General features: G+C 40.9%; 1 protein-coding gene across 2 annotated transcripts in view; it reads right to left on the reverse strand.

The window, feature by feature from the left end:
- GRIK5 (glutamate ionotropic receptor kainate type subunit 5) overlaps nucleotides 1-19,140 on the reverse strand; it is a 591,069-nt gene that overhangs the window by 108,529 nt on the left and 463,400 nt on the right. For both annotated transcript variants that reach the window (XM_073602012.1, XM_073602011.1), the window contains exon 13: nucleotides 7,568-7,681. In XM_073602012.1, coding sequence (XP_073458113.1) covers nucleotides 7,568-7,681 — 114 coding nt within the window. The remainder of the gene's footprint in view (nucleotides 1-7,567; nucleotides 7,682-19,140) is intronic.

The following is a 19,140-nucleotide window of genomic DNA, read 5'->3' on the forward strand; positions in this document are numbered from 1 at the left end:
TTAGGGAGACTGCTAAGAGGCACACAGCATGCTTAAATGTTTGAGGATGGAAATAGAAGTATGAATAGAAGTAAGTGAAGATGACACCATTATACTCTTCTCATGCCATGATTCATATCTACAGAGCTATTGAAGTTCTTTTTAAAACGGATGATGTACAGATGGCTGCCCTTTGGTAACAATGTACAGAATGGAGAACCTAAATATGTACGGGAGACAATGTAAGGTATACCTATTGTATTGTATATGTGGTTGTGTGCACTCTTAGCAATAAACACAGAGCATGGAGTGATGTCCACACAAGAGACAGATGGGCCTCTGTATAGAATGGGAAGGACAAGCACATGCATACAATGTTTTAAGAGACCAATAAACCTAAAATCTGCAGTTACTTATATCACAGTAAACACGTACATCATTTTTTTAATTTTAGAAGTCCTGCCTATAGATAGGCTACACAAGATGCCAGCTGTGATCTTTATTCACCAGGACTCCCTCTTAAGTGCCCCTCTCTGATTTAGTTTATTTTCTTTTTACCGCGGCCTCAACTTTCCTGACCAATCAGCCTAATTCAGTGGGCAGAAACACTATTTTCACTGGGCAGGAAGATTGCTGCTGCTAGAGCTTAGCAATAATGTCAGGGAAAACTCAGGCCCTCGTAACTAAATCAGATGGGGGCACAACAAAGGCTTTTCTAGCTAATGAAGGCTATCATGCATATTGTGGTGTCTTCTCTTAGGCAGGATAGTTTTGTTTCTAAATTGAAAATGCAGTACAGGTTTACTTGAAAGAGCTCCAAGACATTCACAAACACAAGGACTGATCAAAACAGATCATCTTTATCATTAAAGAGCAACTGTAACCACAACCAGGCACAGTCAGCAGGAGGGCCTCAACCTTGGCTTTAGGTAGAGTACCTACCACAGCTCCTACCATCCCAGAATACAGTGCTCTAAGGCAGGGGTTTCTAAACTTTCTAAACAAAGGGCCAGTTTTTCTGTCCTTCAGACTTTAGGAGGACCGGACTGTAGCCAGTGGCAGTAGAAAAGGTCCCGACGTCAGTGGGAAAAAATAATGTCCCCTTGTTTGTTTCAGTGAAAAATTGCGCCCCATTATTGGTGTAAGTGAGAGGAATTGTGCCCCATCATTGATGTCATTGGGCCCCATTTTTGGTGTCATTGGGAGGAAATGTGTCCGATCATTGGTGTCATTGGGAGAAAACGTACCCCCTTCATTGGTGGCGAATTGAGGGAAATTATGCCCCATTGTTGGTATCAGTGGATGTAATAGTGCTCCAAGGGCCGGATAAAAACAAGCCAAGGGCCGCATCTGGCCCCCGGGCCATAGTTTGGAGACCCCTGCTCTAAGGTGAAGGGGCTCTAAACAGCTACCAGGTGAGAGTGCTTCGGATCAGGGTACCCAAAGCTCATCTAAAAAGTTTTGTTATGGTTCCTGCACAAAAATTCTTATTTTTAAGATTGGTCAAAGCATTTTATAAAGAAGGTCAGACCACACACCAATATTTATTTTTTATTATACTGTGTATCATAACTTTGATATGTTTTATTATTATTTATTAGTGCTATTGCTTTTTATGTTGTATTTCAGCCCTGATGAAGGGGTGGAGTATAGCCCCTAAAACTCGTCGGTCTTGTATACAATGTATGTTTGGAATACACCTATCTTGTGGACTGAAATATTAGGAAGGCACTTCTACTCACCACATACTAGGCAAATAGTTTGGGACTATTTTGTAAGCAAGGTCTGTTTAAAAACAACACGTGTTTTGACCCTGAAGGCAAAACATCAGGTTCACTTATTTTCCCACTCAGCAGCTGCTAACAATCACCATACCTTAACACGGACCTTCAGTCATTTTTCCATCTTTCCATCTAGTAAATCTGCTGCCCTTGTTGTTTTAATTTTGGATAGTAAATTTTTTTTTTCCCTGCCATTAAATACCTTATACAGCGCACTTCCTGTTTCTTGTCTGGTAAAAAGCCTAGGCTTATGAGGGGGATGAGTCATAAGAGAGCCAATGAGAGCTGCAGGGCTGCAGAGCTGGAGGTGTGCCTCTGTGTAAATCCAGGAAGTGAACAGGCAGCAGATTCAGCTGCCCACAGTTAAAAGGGCTGCAGCCAGACTCCGTGGAGGGAGATTTCTGCAGCATATTTGGCAAGCACAGAATCACAGTATATGAAATAATATGCAAAGTGGTTGGAGGGAAGCTTCAGAATGGCAAAGATGTTTTTATTACAAATTATATGAGCAGACTGCAGTTCCTCTAAGGCTGCATTAACACCTGAGCGTTTCAAAGTCGCACGTTTGTAAAGCATTTTTATGGCAATTTTGTTCAGCTCAGCAATGTAAAAGGCAGAGAAACGCCCTTAATCTGCCCCAAAGAAGCTCATGTTCTTTTTTGAGCTTAGGGTGTTTTTCAGACGTTTTGCTTCAGGTGACAAAACGCTCAGATGTGAACAGGTGCCATTGAAATTAATGGGATTTTGCTTGTTGGGCGTTTTTTTGGGTGTTTTACTAGCGTTTTATGAGCTGAAAACGCTCAGGTGTGAATGCAGCCTTACTCCCCACTGTTCCATTTGACCACCAAACTGCCTGGTATGGTATAGGGGAAGATGCAGATCTGGGTGCCTGAGGGGGTAATAGTCAGGCCTGAATGCTGTCACAGAAGAGTGAGAGAAGGGTCTTTAGCCTAGTGTAAGCTCTGACCAGAATGGCCAGGAGCTTACAATGAACTTCTTCTCTTCACCCACAAGAGGATAGCGTGAGTAAAGAAAAATTCAATATATCCCAGAAAGGGATGAGCAATTAAAAGACAAAGCTTTTTTTTGCCATTCTTCTCTTGTGGGTCATAGGAGTATGCTTACTTTTGCTCTCCTGTGACCCAGAATCGTTTTTTAGTGGGCTATTGCCCGCTGTCAACTGACATGGCAGAGCCGCACCAGGCTCTGGAAAGGATCTTGACAATATTGGCTCATGCCCCGTACACACGATCGGAATTTCTGTCGGAAAAACCTTGGATGGTTTTTAAGAACGGAATTCCGCTCAAGCTTGCCTTGCATACACACGGTCACACAAAAGTTCTCTGAAATTTCGACCATCAAGAATGCGATGACGTACAACACTACGAGGAGCCAAGAAAATGAAGTTCAATGCTTTCGAGCATGCGTCGAAGTGTTTCCGAGCATGCGTAGGAGTTTTGCGTGTCGGAATTGCCGATAGGAACTTTTTCCGTCGACAAAAGTTCGATGGAGCATACACACGGTTGAAATTTCACATCGGACTTTTGCTGGTGGAATTTCCAATCGTGTGTACGGGGCATAAGCCAGCTGCACCCGCCCCCTTTCCAGCCAAATGCTCCAGTGACCGCTGGGGGGAACGGAGTGGAGAGCGGTGACTGTGACTTGCTCTAAACAGACCGAGAACTGAACAATCAATGGTCATGTGATCGCTCAGTTCTTGGGCTTATAGCTGACATGGGACGTAGAGGTGAGTATGGATGTTTTTTTTTTTTTTTCTGTTTTTTTTAAACCCCGTACATCTCCCATAAGTCCTGCATGGTTTCTCTTAGTTGTGCCCTTCCCAATCAAAGGAGCAACTACTGCCATAGTAGGATGTGTGACTGCTATGGGGGCCAGAGCTGTTTTACTAAACAGTGATTTATGCAGGTTGTAGTAGTTTAAGAAATACATTTGGATGAAGTGAATGCTCTTAAAGTTTGGGGACCTCTATACAATTGCTATGAGAACATTTAGCATTCTGTATCACTAGAGAATTTGGCTTCAAAGGTTAGAGAGATAGGGGGCCCCCTTAATGGTTTGGTTGTGGAGCCTGTTTACATACAGCCATTGTTTCTTGTTCCAAGTACATTTGCGCAAATAATTGCCATTAAAAGATGAGCTTGTCCCAATATATAAGTTTGTGAATGTCCTTGCTGTTTGCGTAACATCTACCTTTATTTTAGGTTCAGAGGTCCCTTAACCATAAAAATATTTAGCATTCAATTACAATAAGCTGAGCAAAAGCTATACAATATCTATACACATTACCCCACAGAAAATGTTACATATGCCATTAAAAAAGCAATCTGATGAGCTAGCCTGAAGGTAATTATTGGGTAAGTAGATGTTTCATGCAATGTTCGCTGAGAAATGTATGCAAATAATCCTGTCCATAAATGGAACCGCTTCTGGGTAAATGTCCTTTTCTCAGTCACCTGTCTACGTTGTCAAGGCCCAATACGCTGCAAAAAAAGTAATACATAGCCCAACCACACTCAAATAAAGAATGAGGTGGATGAACTCAATCTAAAACTAAAATTATAAATGGTAATTTTTGAGGAGATGAATCACCCACTGGTTCCTTAGATTGCAATTCCAACCACTACTGTTTTATTTTGAATAGAGTAGGGAAAGAGAAGCTCTTCTGTCAAGTTGCTATTGCTATTTGTGTCCCAGCTGGGAAGATTTCCTCCCACTTCCGGTCTTTATCACAAGTGGACCTGAAGTGAGAGGTCATCTCCCCAATGAGGAAACCAACGGCAATAAAAACCTAGAAACAAATTATTATTGCTTGACCACCAACGGGGGGGGGGGGGGAGAAAAAAATATAATATGTCAATATAACCACCTAAAACCTTTAATATATTTATATGGTAATAATTGGTCTGGGGGACAACCACAACCAATACAATGTGAAAAGGGCAGAAAGAAACATAGAGGTTTATTTTATCTCACAGACTCAAGAAGAATATGTTACAAAAACTAACAAAAGAATGTTGAAATTTTTTATTTGGTAAATCTAAAAGCCTATATAAGCTATCTCAATAATATAAATGATACTAATGCCCCGTACACACGGTCGGACTTTGTTCGGACATTCCGACAACAAAATCCTAGGATTTTTTCTGACGGATGTTGGCTCAAACTTGTCATGCATACACACGGTCACACAAAGTTGTCGGAAAATCCGATCGTTCTGAACGCGGTGACGTAAAACACGTATGTCGGGACTATAAACGGGGCAGTGGCCAATAGCTTTCATCTCTTTATTTATTCTGAGCATGCGTGGCACTTTGTGCGTCGGATTTGTATACACACGATCAGAATTTCTGACAATGGATTTTGTTGTCGGAAAATTTTATATCCTGCTCTCAAACTTTGTGTGTCGGAAAATCCGATGGAAAATGTGTGATGGAGCCTACACACGGTCGGAATTTCCAACAACAAGGTCCTATCACACATTTTCCATCGGAAAATCCGACCGTGTGTACAGGGCATTACAGTGTAGTAGAGTATACTCATAAAGTATATGTAAAACCACACATATAACCATGTATCTCAATATAATGATATTTTAGCATCTGTATCTATCCGAATATGTTTTAAACAGACAATTCTAGCACTATAGCAGGTTCATTAAAATATTAGATCAAAGTTCAAGTGCTACAGTGTTAGATGAAGGCCAGGTCAAGTTAGCTGCCCTCGCTACAAACAGGTCACACTGACAATCCCAATGAAGGATACAAATACCTTTTCTTCCCGATACCATTATATATTATTGCTCAAGCCCTGAAGGAGAGGAAGTCCAGTTCCCCTGAAATGGGTTGGCTGCATTAGACATTTCTGTTCAATTAATTCAGACAAACCTCCAAGTGGGATGACTGCTTTTCACCAGGCCCACCTAACCACATATCCATGATTTAACTTCTGATAAGTGATCTGCCTATTGCAGAGAGGCAGCAACCAAGAACCAGGTCCAACACACCAGGTCCACACACATCACTGTTATCAGGGGTTTATCTCCTTTAAGGAGCACTCTCCCATCTCTTGTTGGATTTACACTAAAACAATTCCCATCCTTACTGATCCAGTGCTACCACAATCTACCAGTACTCTATCATGACTGAAGATCAGGAGGAAATGGGAACACAGGTATAGGGATATCACCACAGACCCAAACATACATGAGAAACCAGTGAGCAATTCATCTTATTGACCAATCCTGACCTTACAGGCTTAGTTTTAGCCAGTGCAAGCTGAACCAAGCTTATCCAACTTGTTTCCCTTTCAGGGTCTAAAAATCAGATAATCCTTTCCGAATGGTAACAGGTTAAACGTGTGAAGGAAATGTATGATGCCTACCCTTTTAAAACCAGGTAGTAAAACAATCAATATGGGGTTCTATTATAATAATAATATTAATGTATAATGTACAATGTGTAATATATGTATAATGGTATAATATACAGTATGTGTATAATGTTGTAACATAAGTATAATGTTTACTACTGTATATAATGTATAAAATATAACATGTAATATATTGTATAATGTATAATATATTTTATAGTATATGTATTATCATATAAAATATAGATGTATAATGGTACAGCATATGTACAATGTATAATACAGGTGGTCTCCGGGTTACAAACAAGATAGGGCTTGTAGGTTTGTTCTTAAGTTGAATTTGTTTGTAGGTCGGAACAGGTACATTTTTTAAGTGTAGCTCCAGCAAAATTTTTTTTTTTACGTTTTTTGGATAGCATAGGGAAGGGTTATCACCCCTGTAACATTTGTTTTGCCTACTGTGACCCTGTTCAGAAGATTTCACCTCACTTTCTGTCCCAATGACAATTAGATTTTGAAAATTTTGGGTTATTGTGGAAACAAGCCTTGGTGATAAAGTATCAGTGGAGACACCTTTTTCCCATAACCCTAATGCCCTGTACACACGATAGGATTTTCCAACAACAAATGTTGGATATGAGCTTGTTGTCGGAAAGTCCGACCGTGTGTATGGTCCATCAAACATTTGTTGGCGGAATTTCCGCCAACAAATGTTTGAGAGCTGGTTCTCAAATTTTCTGACAACAAAACTTGTTGGCGGAATTTCCGAGCGCGTGTACACAATTCCGACGCATAAAATTCCACGCATGCTCGGAATCAAGCAGAAGAGCCGCACTGGATATTGAACTTCATTCTTCTTGGCTCATCGTACGTGTTGTACGTCACCGCGTTCTTGACGTTTGCAATTTCCAACAACATTTGTGTGACCGTGTGTATGCAAGACAAGTTTGAGCCAACATCCTTCGGAAAAAATCCATGGATTTTGTTGTCGGAAAATCCTATCGTGTGTACGGGGCATTATAGGAGAGAATTTCCCTTCCATGGGGTAGATTTCCTCTCACTTCCTGTTGTCTCCCTTCGTTTGTAAGTAGGAGTCGTTTGTAAGTCAGATGTTTGTAACCCCGGGGCCACCAGTATATGGATAATGGTATAATACAATATAATGGTAGCATTTACCCAGAAACCTCTGTTCCTTTGGGAGAAATGTATTTGCATAGACAAAACTAAAAAAAATAAAAATAAAAGAAAACAGAAAGGAAAAAAATAGTGTTCTGGGGATAGTGATTTTTCCTATGCACTCTTTGGTTCTTTGTTTTACAAAGAATATGTTGCACATTTGTTGAAGAACACGTATGAATTAGTTATATGAAGGGAGGTGAAGGAAAGGTCTGTATGACAGGATGCAAGCAGATTCTTACCATCTGTACTCGGTACAAGATGCTGATCCCCAGAGTCATGAAGGGCTTGGAGAAGTCGATGACTTTTTCCCGCTCGGCTGTGATGGTGAACGCAGCAACCGCCAGGTCTGCCTTCTGTTAGGAAAGACAGAGAGTACGAACCCAATTAAAGAACAACAATGAAATATTATTATTATTATCTTTATTATACAGGATTTATATTATATTTATATTATATATAGCGACAACATTTTACGCAGTGCTTTACAATATAAAAGGGAGACATTACAGATATGATACAATAAGAGGATTAAGAGGGCCCTGCTCAGAAGAGCTTACAATCTAATAGGGTGGGGCAGGTAGTAGAAAAGGTTGTAGCTGTGGGGAATGAGCTGATGGAAGTGGTAAAAGATTAGTTGGAGACGTGATAGGCTTCCCTGAAGAGATGAGTTTTCAGGGATCGCCTGAAGGTAGCAAGAGTAGGGGATAGCCGGACAGGTTGAGGTAGCGAGTTCCAGAGGATGGGAGAGGCTCTGGAGAAATCCTGGAGACGAGCATGGGAGGAGGAGATGAGAGAGCTTGAAAGCAGGAGGTCTTGGGAGGAGCGGAGAGGACGATTTGGGTGATATTTGGAGACAAGGTTAGTGATGTAGCTCGGGGCAGAGTTGTGAATGGCTTTGTATGTTGTGGTTAGTATTTGGAAATGAATTCGCTGGGTGATTGGGAGGCAGTGTAAGGATTGGAGGAGAGGGTTGGCAGACACTGAGTGGTTGGTAAGGTGGATGAGTCTGGCAGCAGCATTCATGATAGACTTAGGAGGGGATAGCCTATGGAGAGGTAGGCCAATGAGAAGGGAGTTGCAATAGTCAAGGCAAGAGATAACAAGGGAGTGAATTAGGAGCTTGGTGGTTTCATTTGTTAAAAAGGGGCGAATTTTAAAGATATTGCGGAGGTGAATTCTACAAACTTTTGACAACGATTGGATCTGAGGCTGAAATGACAAGTCAGAGTCTAGGATTACACCGAGTACCCTGGCGTGAGGGAGGGACTGATGGTTGCAGTGTTGATTTTGATGGAAAAGTCAGGGAGGGGGGCACGGGTGGGGGGGAATATTATTATATATATTTATATATATATATATATATATATATATATATATATATATATATATATATATATATATACTATATATACTATATATACAGTATTTTGAAATAAAAACTATAGCTGGTATGCGTATTTTTTTTGAAAGTCATGATTTTTTTTTCAGTTCAATATGTTACTGTGTCCACTGAAGGCAAATTGACAGGTCCCTTATCTTAGGGCACTATCCAACTTGCCTTCACCACATACTCCCCCTAAGTTTGTTAAAGCCCTCAAAAATACCCAGTACTTCCAGGTATGAGGGAGCATGTGACCCTCTCCCTTTCCTCCCAGGATGCAGTGCTCAGGCCTGATCACTATCACTTAGGGGAAGGATAGAAAGTCATTAACACTTTGTAAACTCTGACACAGACTGACCTGGAGCTTAGACAAGGATTAGACCCAGGGCTTCGACAGGCGAACGAGCAAAGGAAAATATTAGCATGGGGGGAAGATGGAGGGTTCTCTACTAAGGGAACCTGTCCTGGATTATCAACAGATTTCCAGTTTAATGTCAATCTTTCTAAAATAGATATATGATAACTGAACGCTGAAATCAGAGCCTTCTTGGTAAGCTAATGGGCAGGGAAGGGTAGGTAGGCTTACAAGAGGAAAATTTCAAGGTAAGTGATAATAATTAGTAGCCAAAACAGCTAGAAAACCGCATATGTACAAATCTGAAATATAATGTCACCATCTTCATGCCAAGTATCTTAACCACTTCAGCCCCGGAAGGATTTACCCCCTTCCTGACTAGAGCATTTTTTGCGATTCGGCACTGCGTTGCCTTAGTTGCCTTAGTTGGGTGCAGTGCGATGCTGCACCCAAACAAAATTGATGTCCTTTTTTTCCCACAAATAGAGCTTTCTTTTGGGGGTATTTGATCACCTCTGTGGTTTTTATTTTTTTCGCTATAAACAAAATAAGACCGACAATTTTGAAAAAAAAAAGCAATATTTTTACAATTTTGCTATAATAAATATCCCCAAAAAATATATTAAAAAACGAATTTCTTCCATAGTTTAGGCCGATACGTATTCTTCTAGATACTTTTGGTAAAAAAAAAAAAATCGCAATAAGTGTATATTGATTGGTTTGCGAGTACGTCCTTTTGCCTGCTCGTGCCATTCTGCCAGCGTAAATTGGCGTGCGGCTGTTGGCAAGTGGTTAAAGAATAGCGGAAGGTGGGAACAGAGGAATAAGTGAATTTCTTTATAAATCCATTGCCAGTTTTAAAAAAAAGAACTCCTATATGCATATTTTAGTTGGCTATTTAACTGTCTGGAGTCACCCTTTAATGAGAAATAATGGTTGTCATACAATCCTGGAGGCTATCCTCATTAGCTTTCATCTGCCATAGTGATCCAATGCCTGCTAATAATCTACTGATGTCTCCGGCGGCTGCAGTGATGGTCTTGGAGTTCTCTCATCTTCTTGTAGTGACAGTATCAGTACGTGGGATGGATGGAATGATCCGTATATCCCTTAGGTTGATGGGAAGGTACATGACCGGAATTAATGCACTAATAAATTGCCCATCAAGGACGCGCATAGTGCATTTTGCTTAGCTGTATGCAAACAATGCAATTATAGGTTTTCTATGGGTAAACACTTCAACAACTTCCCATGATAGCCTCAGCTGGAAGCTATTATTCAGCATACACCCATTTCACAATCCCCATCTTCTGTTTACACCCTGCTTCTTATTCATGCACCCTTTAAAGAGAGCTCACTACAGTTCCCACGGCCATTTTATATTTTACATCCTGCTTCTTAGTAATGTACACCTTAAAGTGGGCTTACAATTCGCATTCCCATCTTTTATTTTATACCTTGCTTCTTATTCAAGCACACCTTAAAGTGGCCCAACAATAATTCTCACCTTGTCTTTTATTTTATACCTTGCTTCGGTGCAGCAGGAGGGACAGCTGTGATCACCGATCTTCCTGTATAGCTTTTTAGCCGACAGGGAGAGGGAGGGAGAGAAGGAGAAGCGGCTCTCAGCTATACAGGCTGATCGATGTCCAGAGCTGTCCCTCCTGTTGCACTGATCATCCCGGACAGTGAACCAGGGGACCATCCAGGATCAGACCTGCAGCTGGGATATCGGGCAGCACTTGCGGGTGTCCGGGAGCTGCCCCCGAAATGCGGGAGGCTCCCCCACCTCGCGGGAGACTTGGGATGTCTGCACACCTCAAAGTGGACCTACTGCAATTTCAAACCCCATCTTCTAGTTTACTCTCTGCTTCTTAGTCTTACACACCTTAAAGTGATTTTTTTTTGCAATCATCACCCTCATCTTCTTGTTTAACCTCCCTGGTGGTATGATTATTTCAGATTTTTGATGCTGAAAGCGGTACAATTATGTTGCATGGAAATTTGGCGTTTTATATTGTAGGTCTGTAATTCTTATGCCGCGTACACACGGTCAGACTCTTCAGCTACAAAAGTCCGACAGCCCGTCTGACAGACTTTCAACGGACTTTTGGCGGATTTTCAACAGACTTTCTAACGACCGGACTTGCCTACATACGATCACACAAAAGTCCGACGGATTCGTACGTGATGACGTACACCGGACTAAAATAAGGAAGTTGATAGCCAGTAGCCAATAGCTGCCCTAGCGTCAGTTTTTGTACATCGGACTAGCATACAGACGAGCGGATTTCTGGGTCCGGCTGAGTTACGGCGTAAAGATTTGAAACATGTTCTTGGTCCGTCGGCGTCCGTCGGACTTTTGTAGCCGAAAAGTCCGACCGTGTGTACGCGGCATTAGGAATAACTCACTTAAATCTGTCCAAACAAGAGTCTAGTAGACATCCCGGGTTTGATAAAGTTTGAAAAACGAAATCATAAATTATAATATAATAATTAACTATAAATAATTATAACAAATAATAATATAATAATAATACAAATTATTCAATAATGTAATCAAATCAAAATCACTAAAATTTGCTCAGTTGCAGAATTTCGCTGTCATTACTTTTCAGTGTTTGATGACGGATCTCCCCACAAATCACTATCGCTCAGTTCTGCGAGTGATTCTAATTTATTATCGCTGTTTTCTAGCTGGTCTAAAACCACTTTTGATATAAGGGACGGTTTTGGTTGCTATGGACAATCTCCAGTTTCCAGACAGAAAGAACAGTTTTTATAATATAAAACTGCATGCAGGGCACTGGACAAACCACTAGGGACAAAAGGGATGTGAAATAATTCCATACAGTAATGTAATCTGTAAGATTACAGTATACTGTATGTATTTTGTGTGTTTCACTTTTTGAATTTGGCGCCGTTCTCCGCCCCCGTGCGTCGCAACGCTCACAGGGAACGAAGCTCGGTTCCATGATGAATCAAGCGGAGGATGAGCCGATCACACTGTGGGGAGACATCGCAGGATCCTGGGGACAAGGTAAGTAAGCTGTTCCTGGATCCTGTGATGCAATCCCGAGTCTGGCTCGGGGTTACCGCTTTTGGTTCTGAAATTCCACCCTGAGCCAGACTCGGGAATACCGCCAGGGAGGTTAAACCCTACATCCTTGTCATGTACAGTTTAAGGTGGGACTATTACTATCACATCAGCTAGTTTATACCCTGGTTATGCACAGTTTAAAGTGGGAGTACTACAACCTGCACACTTCAAAGTGGACCTATTGCAATTCCCAACCCTAACTTCTAGCTTACTCCCTGTGTCTTAGTCATACACTCCCTAAAGTGGTTCTATTACAATTATCACCCTCATCTTCTAGTTTACACCCTATTTGGTAGTCATGTACAGTTTATGGTGAGCCTATTACAGTTCCCACTCTATCTTTTATACCCTGCCTTTTAAACCTGCCATAGACGGCCACGGTTCAGCAGGAATCGGCCAAGTTTCAAACCATGTATGGGCAGGCTGAATGTACTCAAGTTGATCATTCAATCAACTTTGGTACAACCAGCCTACTGGATTTTACATGTGGTTATCACTATAGGCTGTTATAGCCCCTAGCAATAATTACAGTGTTCTCCTGGTGAGGGCGGCTTCTCTGCCCCTCTGCCTGGAGAACACAATGACTTGGCAGGAGGGGTATCCCCTGTCAACACTGTTGCAGGAGAGAAATTTGCTTTGTCTATGGCTGGTCTTAGTTATGCACACCTTAAAGTGGATTCATTACAATTTCCACTGCCATCTTGGATTTTCCACCCCCCGGTGTTAGTCATGCACACCATCTTCTTGTTTATACACTACTTCATAGTCACATACAGTTTAAGGCAGGGGTGTCCAACCTTTTGACCTTCCTGGGCCACATTGAAAGAAGAGGAATTGTCTAGAGCCACACATAAAATGTGTGATCATGACAAGTTAATGATCACTGATATAGAGAATATACCTGAGTAATATTTTTTTATTACTAAAGTAAAAGAGGGCAACAACTAGAAACTAGTGCCCTATTTGACACTGTTTTTGATGAGCTAACGCATCAGTATCTGGCATAGGTGTGCGCAGCCTCTTGCATTAGGGTGTGCACCCCAAAGCTCAAATACATATACGTGTGTATATGTACTGATGGTGTCAGTAGGGCAGTGGACAGTGTAATTTTGTTTATTTTATTTTATTTTTTTTAATTTTCTTTTATAACAGTTTTTGGGGGATGAAATATCAGTGGTCTAAACAGGGGGGAATATGCACCACACAAGGCGATTAGGGTGTGCCCAGGCACACCTGGCACACCCTGTGCGCACGCCTATGGTATCTGGTTCGATGGCTGAAGTAGCAATTCTCAAGGTGCTCATCAGATATTTTGGTTCTAATTTTACCCTTCGTGTGCTTCATCCTTGAAAATAGTTGCTCACAAATATAGGTGCTGCCGAAAACAGATGACATTAATAAGGTTGAGATGAGTGGGAGATTTTTCCTTGTGAAGATAAAATCTGTCTTCGGTCGCATGTATTCCCTAAGTGTAAATGCATTTTTAGAAAAATGTTTTTAAAAAGTCAACATTTTTGAGCAAGTTTACAATTTTGTTTTGAGCCACATGCGACCTGTGGGCCGCAGGTTGGACACCCTTGGTTGAAGATGAGCCTATTACAATTCCCCCACCATGTGCAAGTGTATACCCTGCTTTTTTGTCATGGACAACACACAGTGGGACTACCAGAACATCTTCTAATTTAAACCCTACTTCTTAGTCAGGTAACATGTAAAGTTCCTTTACAATTCCCACCCCTCATTTATTATTAGGTTGGTGTTACCAAATACCATTATTATTTTGAATTAAAGGCTACCTCCATTTTATTTCAGCTTTCTATGGAATGGGAAAAATTACACTTTCTGTGATTCCATTTTTGAGATTCTCTTTTACTCCCTGTCCCTGTGACACCTTACAAGAAATTGGGAATTGCTACCAGGATATGAGAAAGGATTATAAACAAAATTGAGTGGCTTTCATTCAATTAGGTTTTACTCATCTTTCTTCTTTATTCTCTTGGTTTTAAAAGGTCATTTTTACCCAAAAGGGATGTTTTAATTAATGATGTAGTTTATTGGGAGAAGTCAAAGGCATGTATCAAAAACTGAAATATCAGTTTTGGTAAGCTTACCTTTAGTAATGATCTCAATTGGGTTACAGGATACAATTTTGGGGTCTTTAAATGGTTATCAACAGTACTGATTTATCAGGATTCTAATGACGAACGCAATGTTGGGGTCCTACATCAAATAACAACTATAACATAGAGACACATTGTAACTGGAAAACAATTTTAGGTCAGAATTGACAAGTAACATCATGCAGCTATTATCACTTAGGTTTATAGCTGAGAAATAATCCATTTTTTTCTGCTGCAACCCTTAACACCCATTCCCCTCCTTCCTGTAACAATGGTAAACTTGCTTGGCCAGGGATAAATGTCTTTCACACCTCCAAAGTGAAAGGTACTCAGTCTGTAACCGATGAAGAAATCAGATGTGTGCCTAGGCCCTCAGGCTGACAATTTATATTATGCTATACATTAAGTAAAATGTCATTTTAAAGGGCACTGGTTTGTTAATGGTAAATATATTGCTGTAAAGAAGGAGGCTAAGAAAGATACCAGTGGTGAAAGTGTTATTTTATTTAGAAAATTGTATATTTAAGTCTCCCTTAAGGCAAACTTTGGGAAGTAGGAAGAACTGGTATTGGCAGCATAGAGCAATCACTTCTAGCTGCCTAAATGTCAGGTTTGTTAATCAATACAGCACATCCGTTGCCCATAATTAGGGGGGCGCACCGGTACAAAAAAACATAAACCCAGCTTTTGGTTTTGTGGTTGAGAGCCAGCCACTCCTCTCTTACCTCCCAAGGTGATCTTGACAATGGTTGCAAATAACCAGCGTTGGGTTTGCAAAGAGGCTGCCTGCCAGTGCCTATGGAACTGCTCCCTGGGTAGCGGACCAGTAGGATGTCGTTACCTCATTGTCCCGTCTTTAGAAAGTCAGATTTGGCAGCAATCAGGGCCAATGAGGGAATGATCCAACAGAGGTAAGTTGAAAGCTAACCCACATGTGTTGCTAGTGGCAAGGGTTACCCGTGTGACAGCCTAAGCCTCATTTTTGGCAAATTTTTGTAATGGGCTACCTCACTGGCCAACAATGAGGAATAGATGGCAGAAGGGGCCAAGCTTTCATCCGAGTAAAAAGAATAAGAATCTTCATATTAGAGTGACCTGGAGTCAGTAATTGAAAACACCCCAAAAAGGCATACTGGTAAAAGAAGACTGTGAAAACTTACCTCGCTGAAAACTGCTTAAATCTGAAGAACGTTTTTGGTGAAGTGTACTAGGAAACCGACACTTCCTGGAGTGTCAATCTCTTGGGTCCCCCATAGCTCTCCCTGTCTCCTCCTGCTGACCTCCATGTCTTTACTGTGTCCTGCGGTGACTAGAAGGCCAGTAAGAGGAATTTGTGGAAGATGAAGAAGAATGCCTGTGGAAATACACAGGCCTTACTAATACCATACTGGTGACCCCACAATAGGGATAAAACTTTTCAGCGGAAGGGAGTTTATGAAGACACATGGCCACTCGTTAAAATGAGAAGAAAAGAGGTTTAACCTTAAACTGCGTAGAGGGTTCTTTACTGTAAATGTGGCAAGGATGTGGAATTCCCTTCCACAGGCGGTGGTCTCAGCCAGGAGCATGGATAGTTTCAAAAAACTATTAGATAAGCACCTGAAGGACCACAACATACAGGGATATACAATGTAATACTGACATATAATCACACACATAGGTTGGACTTGATGGACTTGTGTCTTTTTTCAACCTCACCTACTATGTACCTATATGTACTTAACTTGCCTATGCCACTGAAAACTGCTCTGTTCTAGAGAAAATGGAGAAATCAATGACTGCCGAAGAAAACCAAAGAGATAAAAATTCCAAAAAATGTTTGCCAGCAGACTACGGATTTCTTCAGAGCAATGTTCAGTGGTGGTACGGCTATAAAGAAAGGTAAGTATTTACAATCTTCTTTGTATGCCTTTTTGGAGATCATTTTAGTTAAAGCAAACCTTCACTCAAAAATGACATTTTCCACAATCCCAATTCCACCCATCCACAACATAAAATAGCAGAGCATTTATTTTAAATTGTTTATAGATCCTTTTTTTCTTTTAGGGCTTGTTCTCTGCAATTGATCACTTTTCCGAGGGCTATTGACAGGCAGTGAGGAGGTGATATATTGTCATTTATATATTGTTCTCATTGCCTGTTTTAAGCCTAAAAAGAGTGAACCAATGCACAACATGCAATGCATGTGGTTGCAGTGCAGCCTCATACACTTATGTGGGTCGCGGTCGATGACACTATTGCCCACCTAAATGTAACTTGCGGTTTCATTTTTGCTGTGGTCGCAAAGCAAAGCATGTGTGGCATGTGTACAGTGGCTGCATACGGTCAGGGGGTGGTAAAACTGTGCTCTTATTCATGTTCGGTAATCCCCCTTGCCTCCATTCTTGCCAAGGCAAGCACAAAGTCACATATCCCAGGAGGCATCAGCTTCTCCAAAGAACCATGAAGAAACAGTCACCTTCCAATGAAAAAAAGATGGCGGAATGAAATGGGACCTGTAGTATAGGAGCCATGCAAGAGGACAATTCTAGAACTGCTGGGCTTGAAAACATATTTATGCAGCAAAAAAAAAACATACAGAATGATGTTCTTCTTCAATGGCAAGGTCACTTTGAAGCTTTATAAATTGAGCCTATTGCATACTATTATATGTCCATGACACTATAATAAATATACCAATTAAAACAGATATGCCGATATAGCAGAGCAAAAAATATGCATATATATTACGTATGATATGCAGTGTTTCCCAATCATGATAATTGTGTCCTTTTATCATAATATAGGGAGGTGTTACTTTTCATATAAAGCTTTATAACGCTATTAGGACCAGTTAGCCATTCCTGAAGTTAGCTGCATTAATTACCTAGGATCAGTTATATGACTCAGGTGTACCACTGACTAAAAGGATAGCCCCCTCCCAGCCATCTTTTATTAGAGAGGGCAGCCAGTTTTTTTCCCTGCAGTGCCATCATCATCGCCATCATCATTTAAGTCTCTCAGCGAGAACGAACGAATCCTCACATTGCAGCAGCCAGCAGGCCTCAAGGCCTTTCCAGTCTCTACTGCCAGGCCAGACAGATGAGCCTTCTGCCTCCACCCACAGCGTGTTCATTAATAAAATCTTGTTCGCTGTCACCATGCCAGAATGTAGGGGCATTAGCAGGTGATTAATGGCGGGAATTCTGATCAATCGGAGATGGTGATTCTCTTGAATGCCCTGGATTGCTGCTGTTTTGGTCGGCAATAAATATTAATTAAACTCAGGATTCTTGCAGGAACGCTTAAAAGTCAGCCAAGAATGGAATACACGGGAGGGCAAAAATTATAATACAATCGAACTGTTAAGCACGGAATGTGAGAATGGCTGAAGACTTGAAGAACTGGAAGCATTTAGGGCAAACTTAAAGGGGAGCTGAATATTCAAGAAGACATTTTTCATAGAAATAGCTATCTGTGACTACCTTTTTGTCCCGATAGTCCACCAACATGCCAAAAGGAAATGGACATGTGCAAAAAACGTGCATGTTTTTGGGCATGGAGTCCTAACTAAGAGCGCAAGGATGTGCACACGCACAACAGCATGTATGTGGATAAACAGGCATGTCCACAACAGATTTTTGTACAAGGCCAATTCTGGCATTCCTATCCTACATATAAAAATTATGATTTTTTTGCTAGAAAATTACTCAGAACCCCCAAACATTATATATATTTTTTTAGCAGAGACCCTTTTTTTTGTATAATGTAAAAGATGATGTTATGTTGAGTAATTAGAGACCTAACATGTCATGCTTTAAAATTGTGCACACTCATGAAATGGCGCCAAACGTTGGTACTTAAAAATCTCAAAGAAGATTTTTAAAGAATTTTTACAGGTTACCAATTTGGAGTTACAGAGGAGGTCCTGTGCTAGAATGAATGCTCTTGCTCTAACATTGGCGGCAATGCCTCACATGTGTGGTTTGAATGCCTTTTACATAAGCAGGCACGACCTACGTATACGTTTGCTTCTGCGTGCGGGGGGAAGGTGGCAATTGAATTTTTTTTTGTTTTGTTTTTATTTGTATTTTTTTTTTTTTTTTTTACACTTCCCCTTAATTTTTTATATTTTGATTACTTTTATTCCTATTACTAAGAATGTAAACATCCCTTGTAATAGGAATAGGGCATGACAGGTCCTCTTTGTGGAGATATCAGGGGACTATAAGTCCCCACATCTCTCCTCTATGCTGGAAAGCCTGAGATAAAAAAAAAAATCGATCTCAGGCTTTCCAGCAAAAAAAAAAAAAAAAAAAAAAAAAAACGGCAGTGTTTACATCTGCCAGCGCCTGAAGTAACATCATGTTGCTTCTGGCCTTCGAGGGTCATAGAGATGGCCGGGGACATCTGGTCCATTGCCAGCTCTATGGTAAACCACTGCCACCAGCGCTGTCATTCTCTGGCTCCCCGATCGCACAAGTGAGCCTGGAGAAGCCCTGGAAGGCGGCGAGGGGGGGGGGGGGGGGCGTCCCCTTCTGCCACCTGTAAAAGCAATCAAGCGGCTATGAGGGAATCGCTGGCTGAAAAAAAGATATCTGGATGATGCCTATAGCTGCAGGCATCATTCAGATATCTCCACTCAAATCCAAGATGTCATATGACCTCCTACGGGTGGGAACATGTAAATGTAAAGAATACATACTGGCATACATTTATGAAGAATTTGTATTTTTTTATTTTTTTATTGGATATGGTTTATAGCAGAATGTAAAAAATATTGTTTTTTTTTTTTAATTGTTTTTCTTATTTCCTTCATAGAGCAAAAAGTAAAATAAAGCAGTGGTGATCAAATACCACCAAGCGAAAGCTCTATT

This window comes from Aquarana catesbeiana, linkage group LG10 (assembly GCF_042186555.1).
Source record: "Aquarana catesbeiana isolate 2022-GZ linkage group LG10, ASM4218655v1, whole genome shotgun sequence".
Classification (NCBI taxonomy): domain Eukaryota; kingdom Metazoa; phylum Chordata; class Amphibia; order Anura; family Ranidae; genus Aquarana; species Aquarana catesbeiana.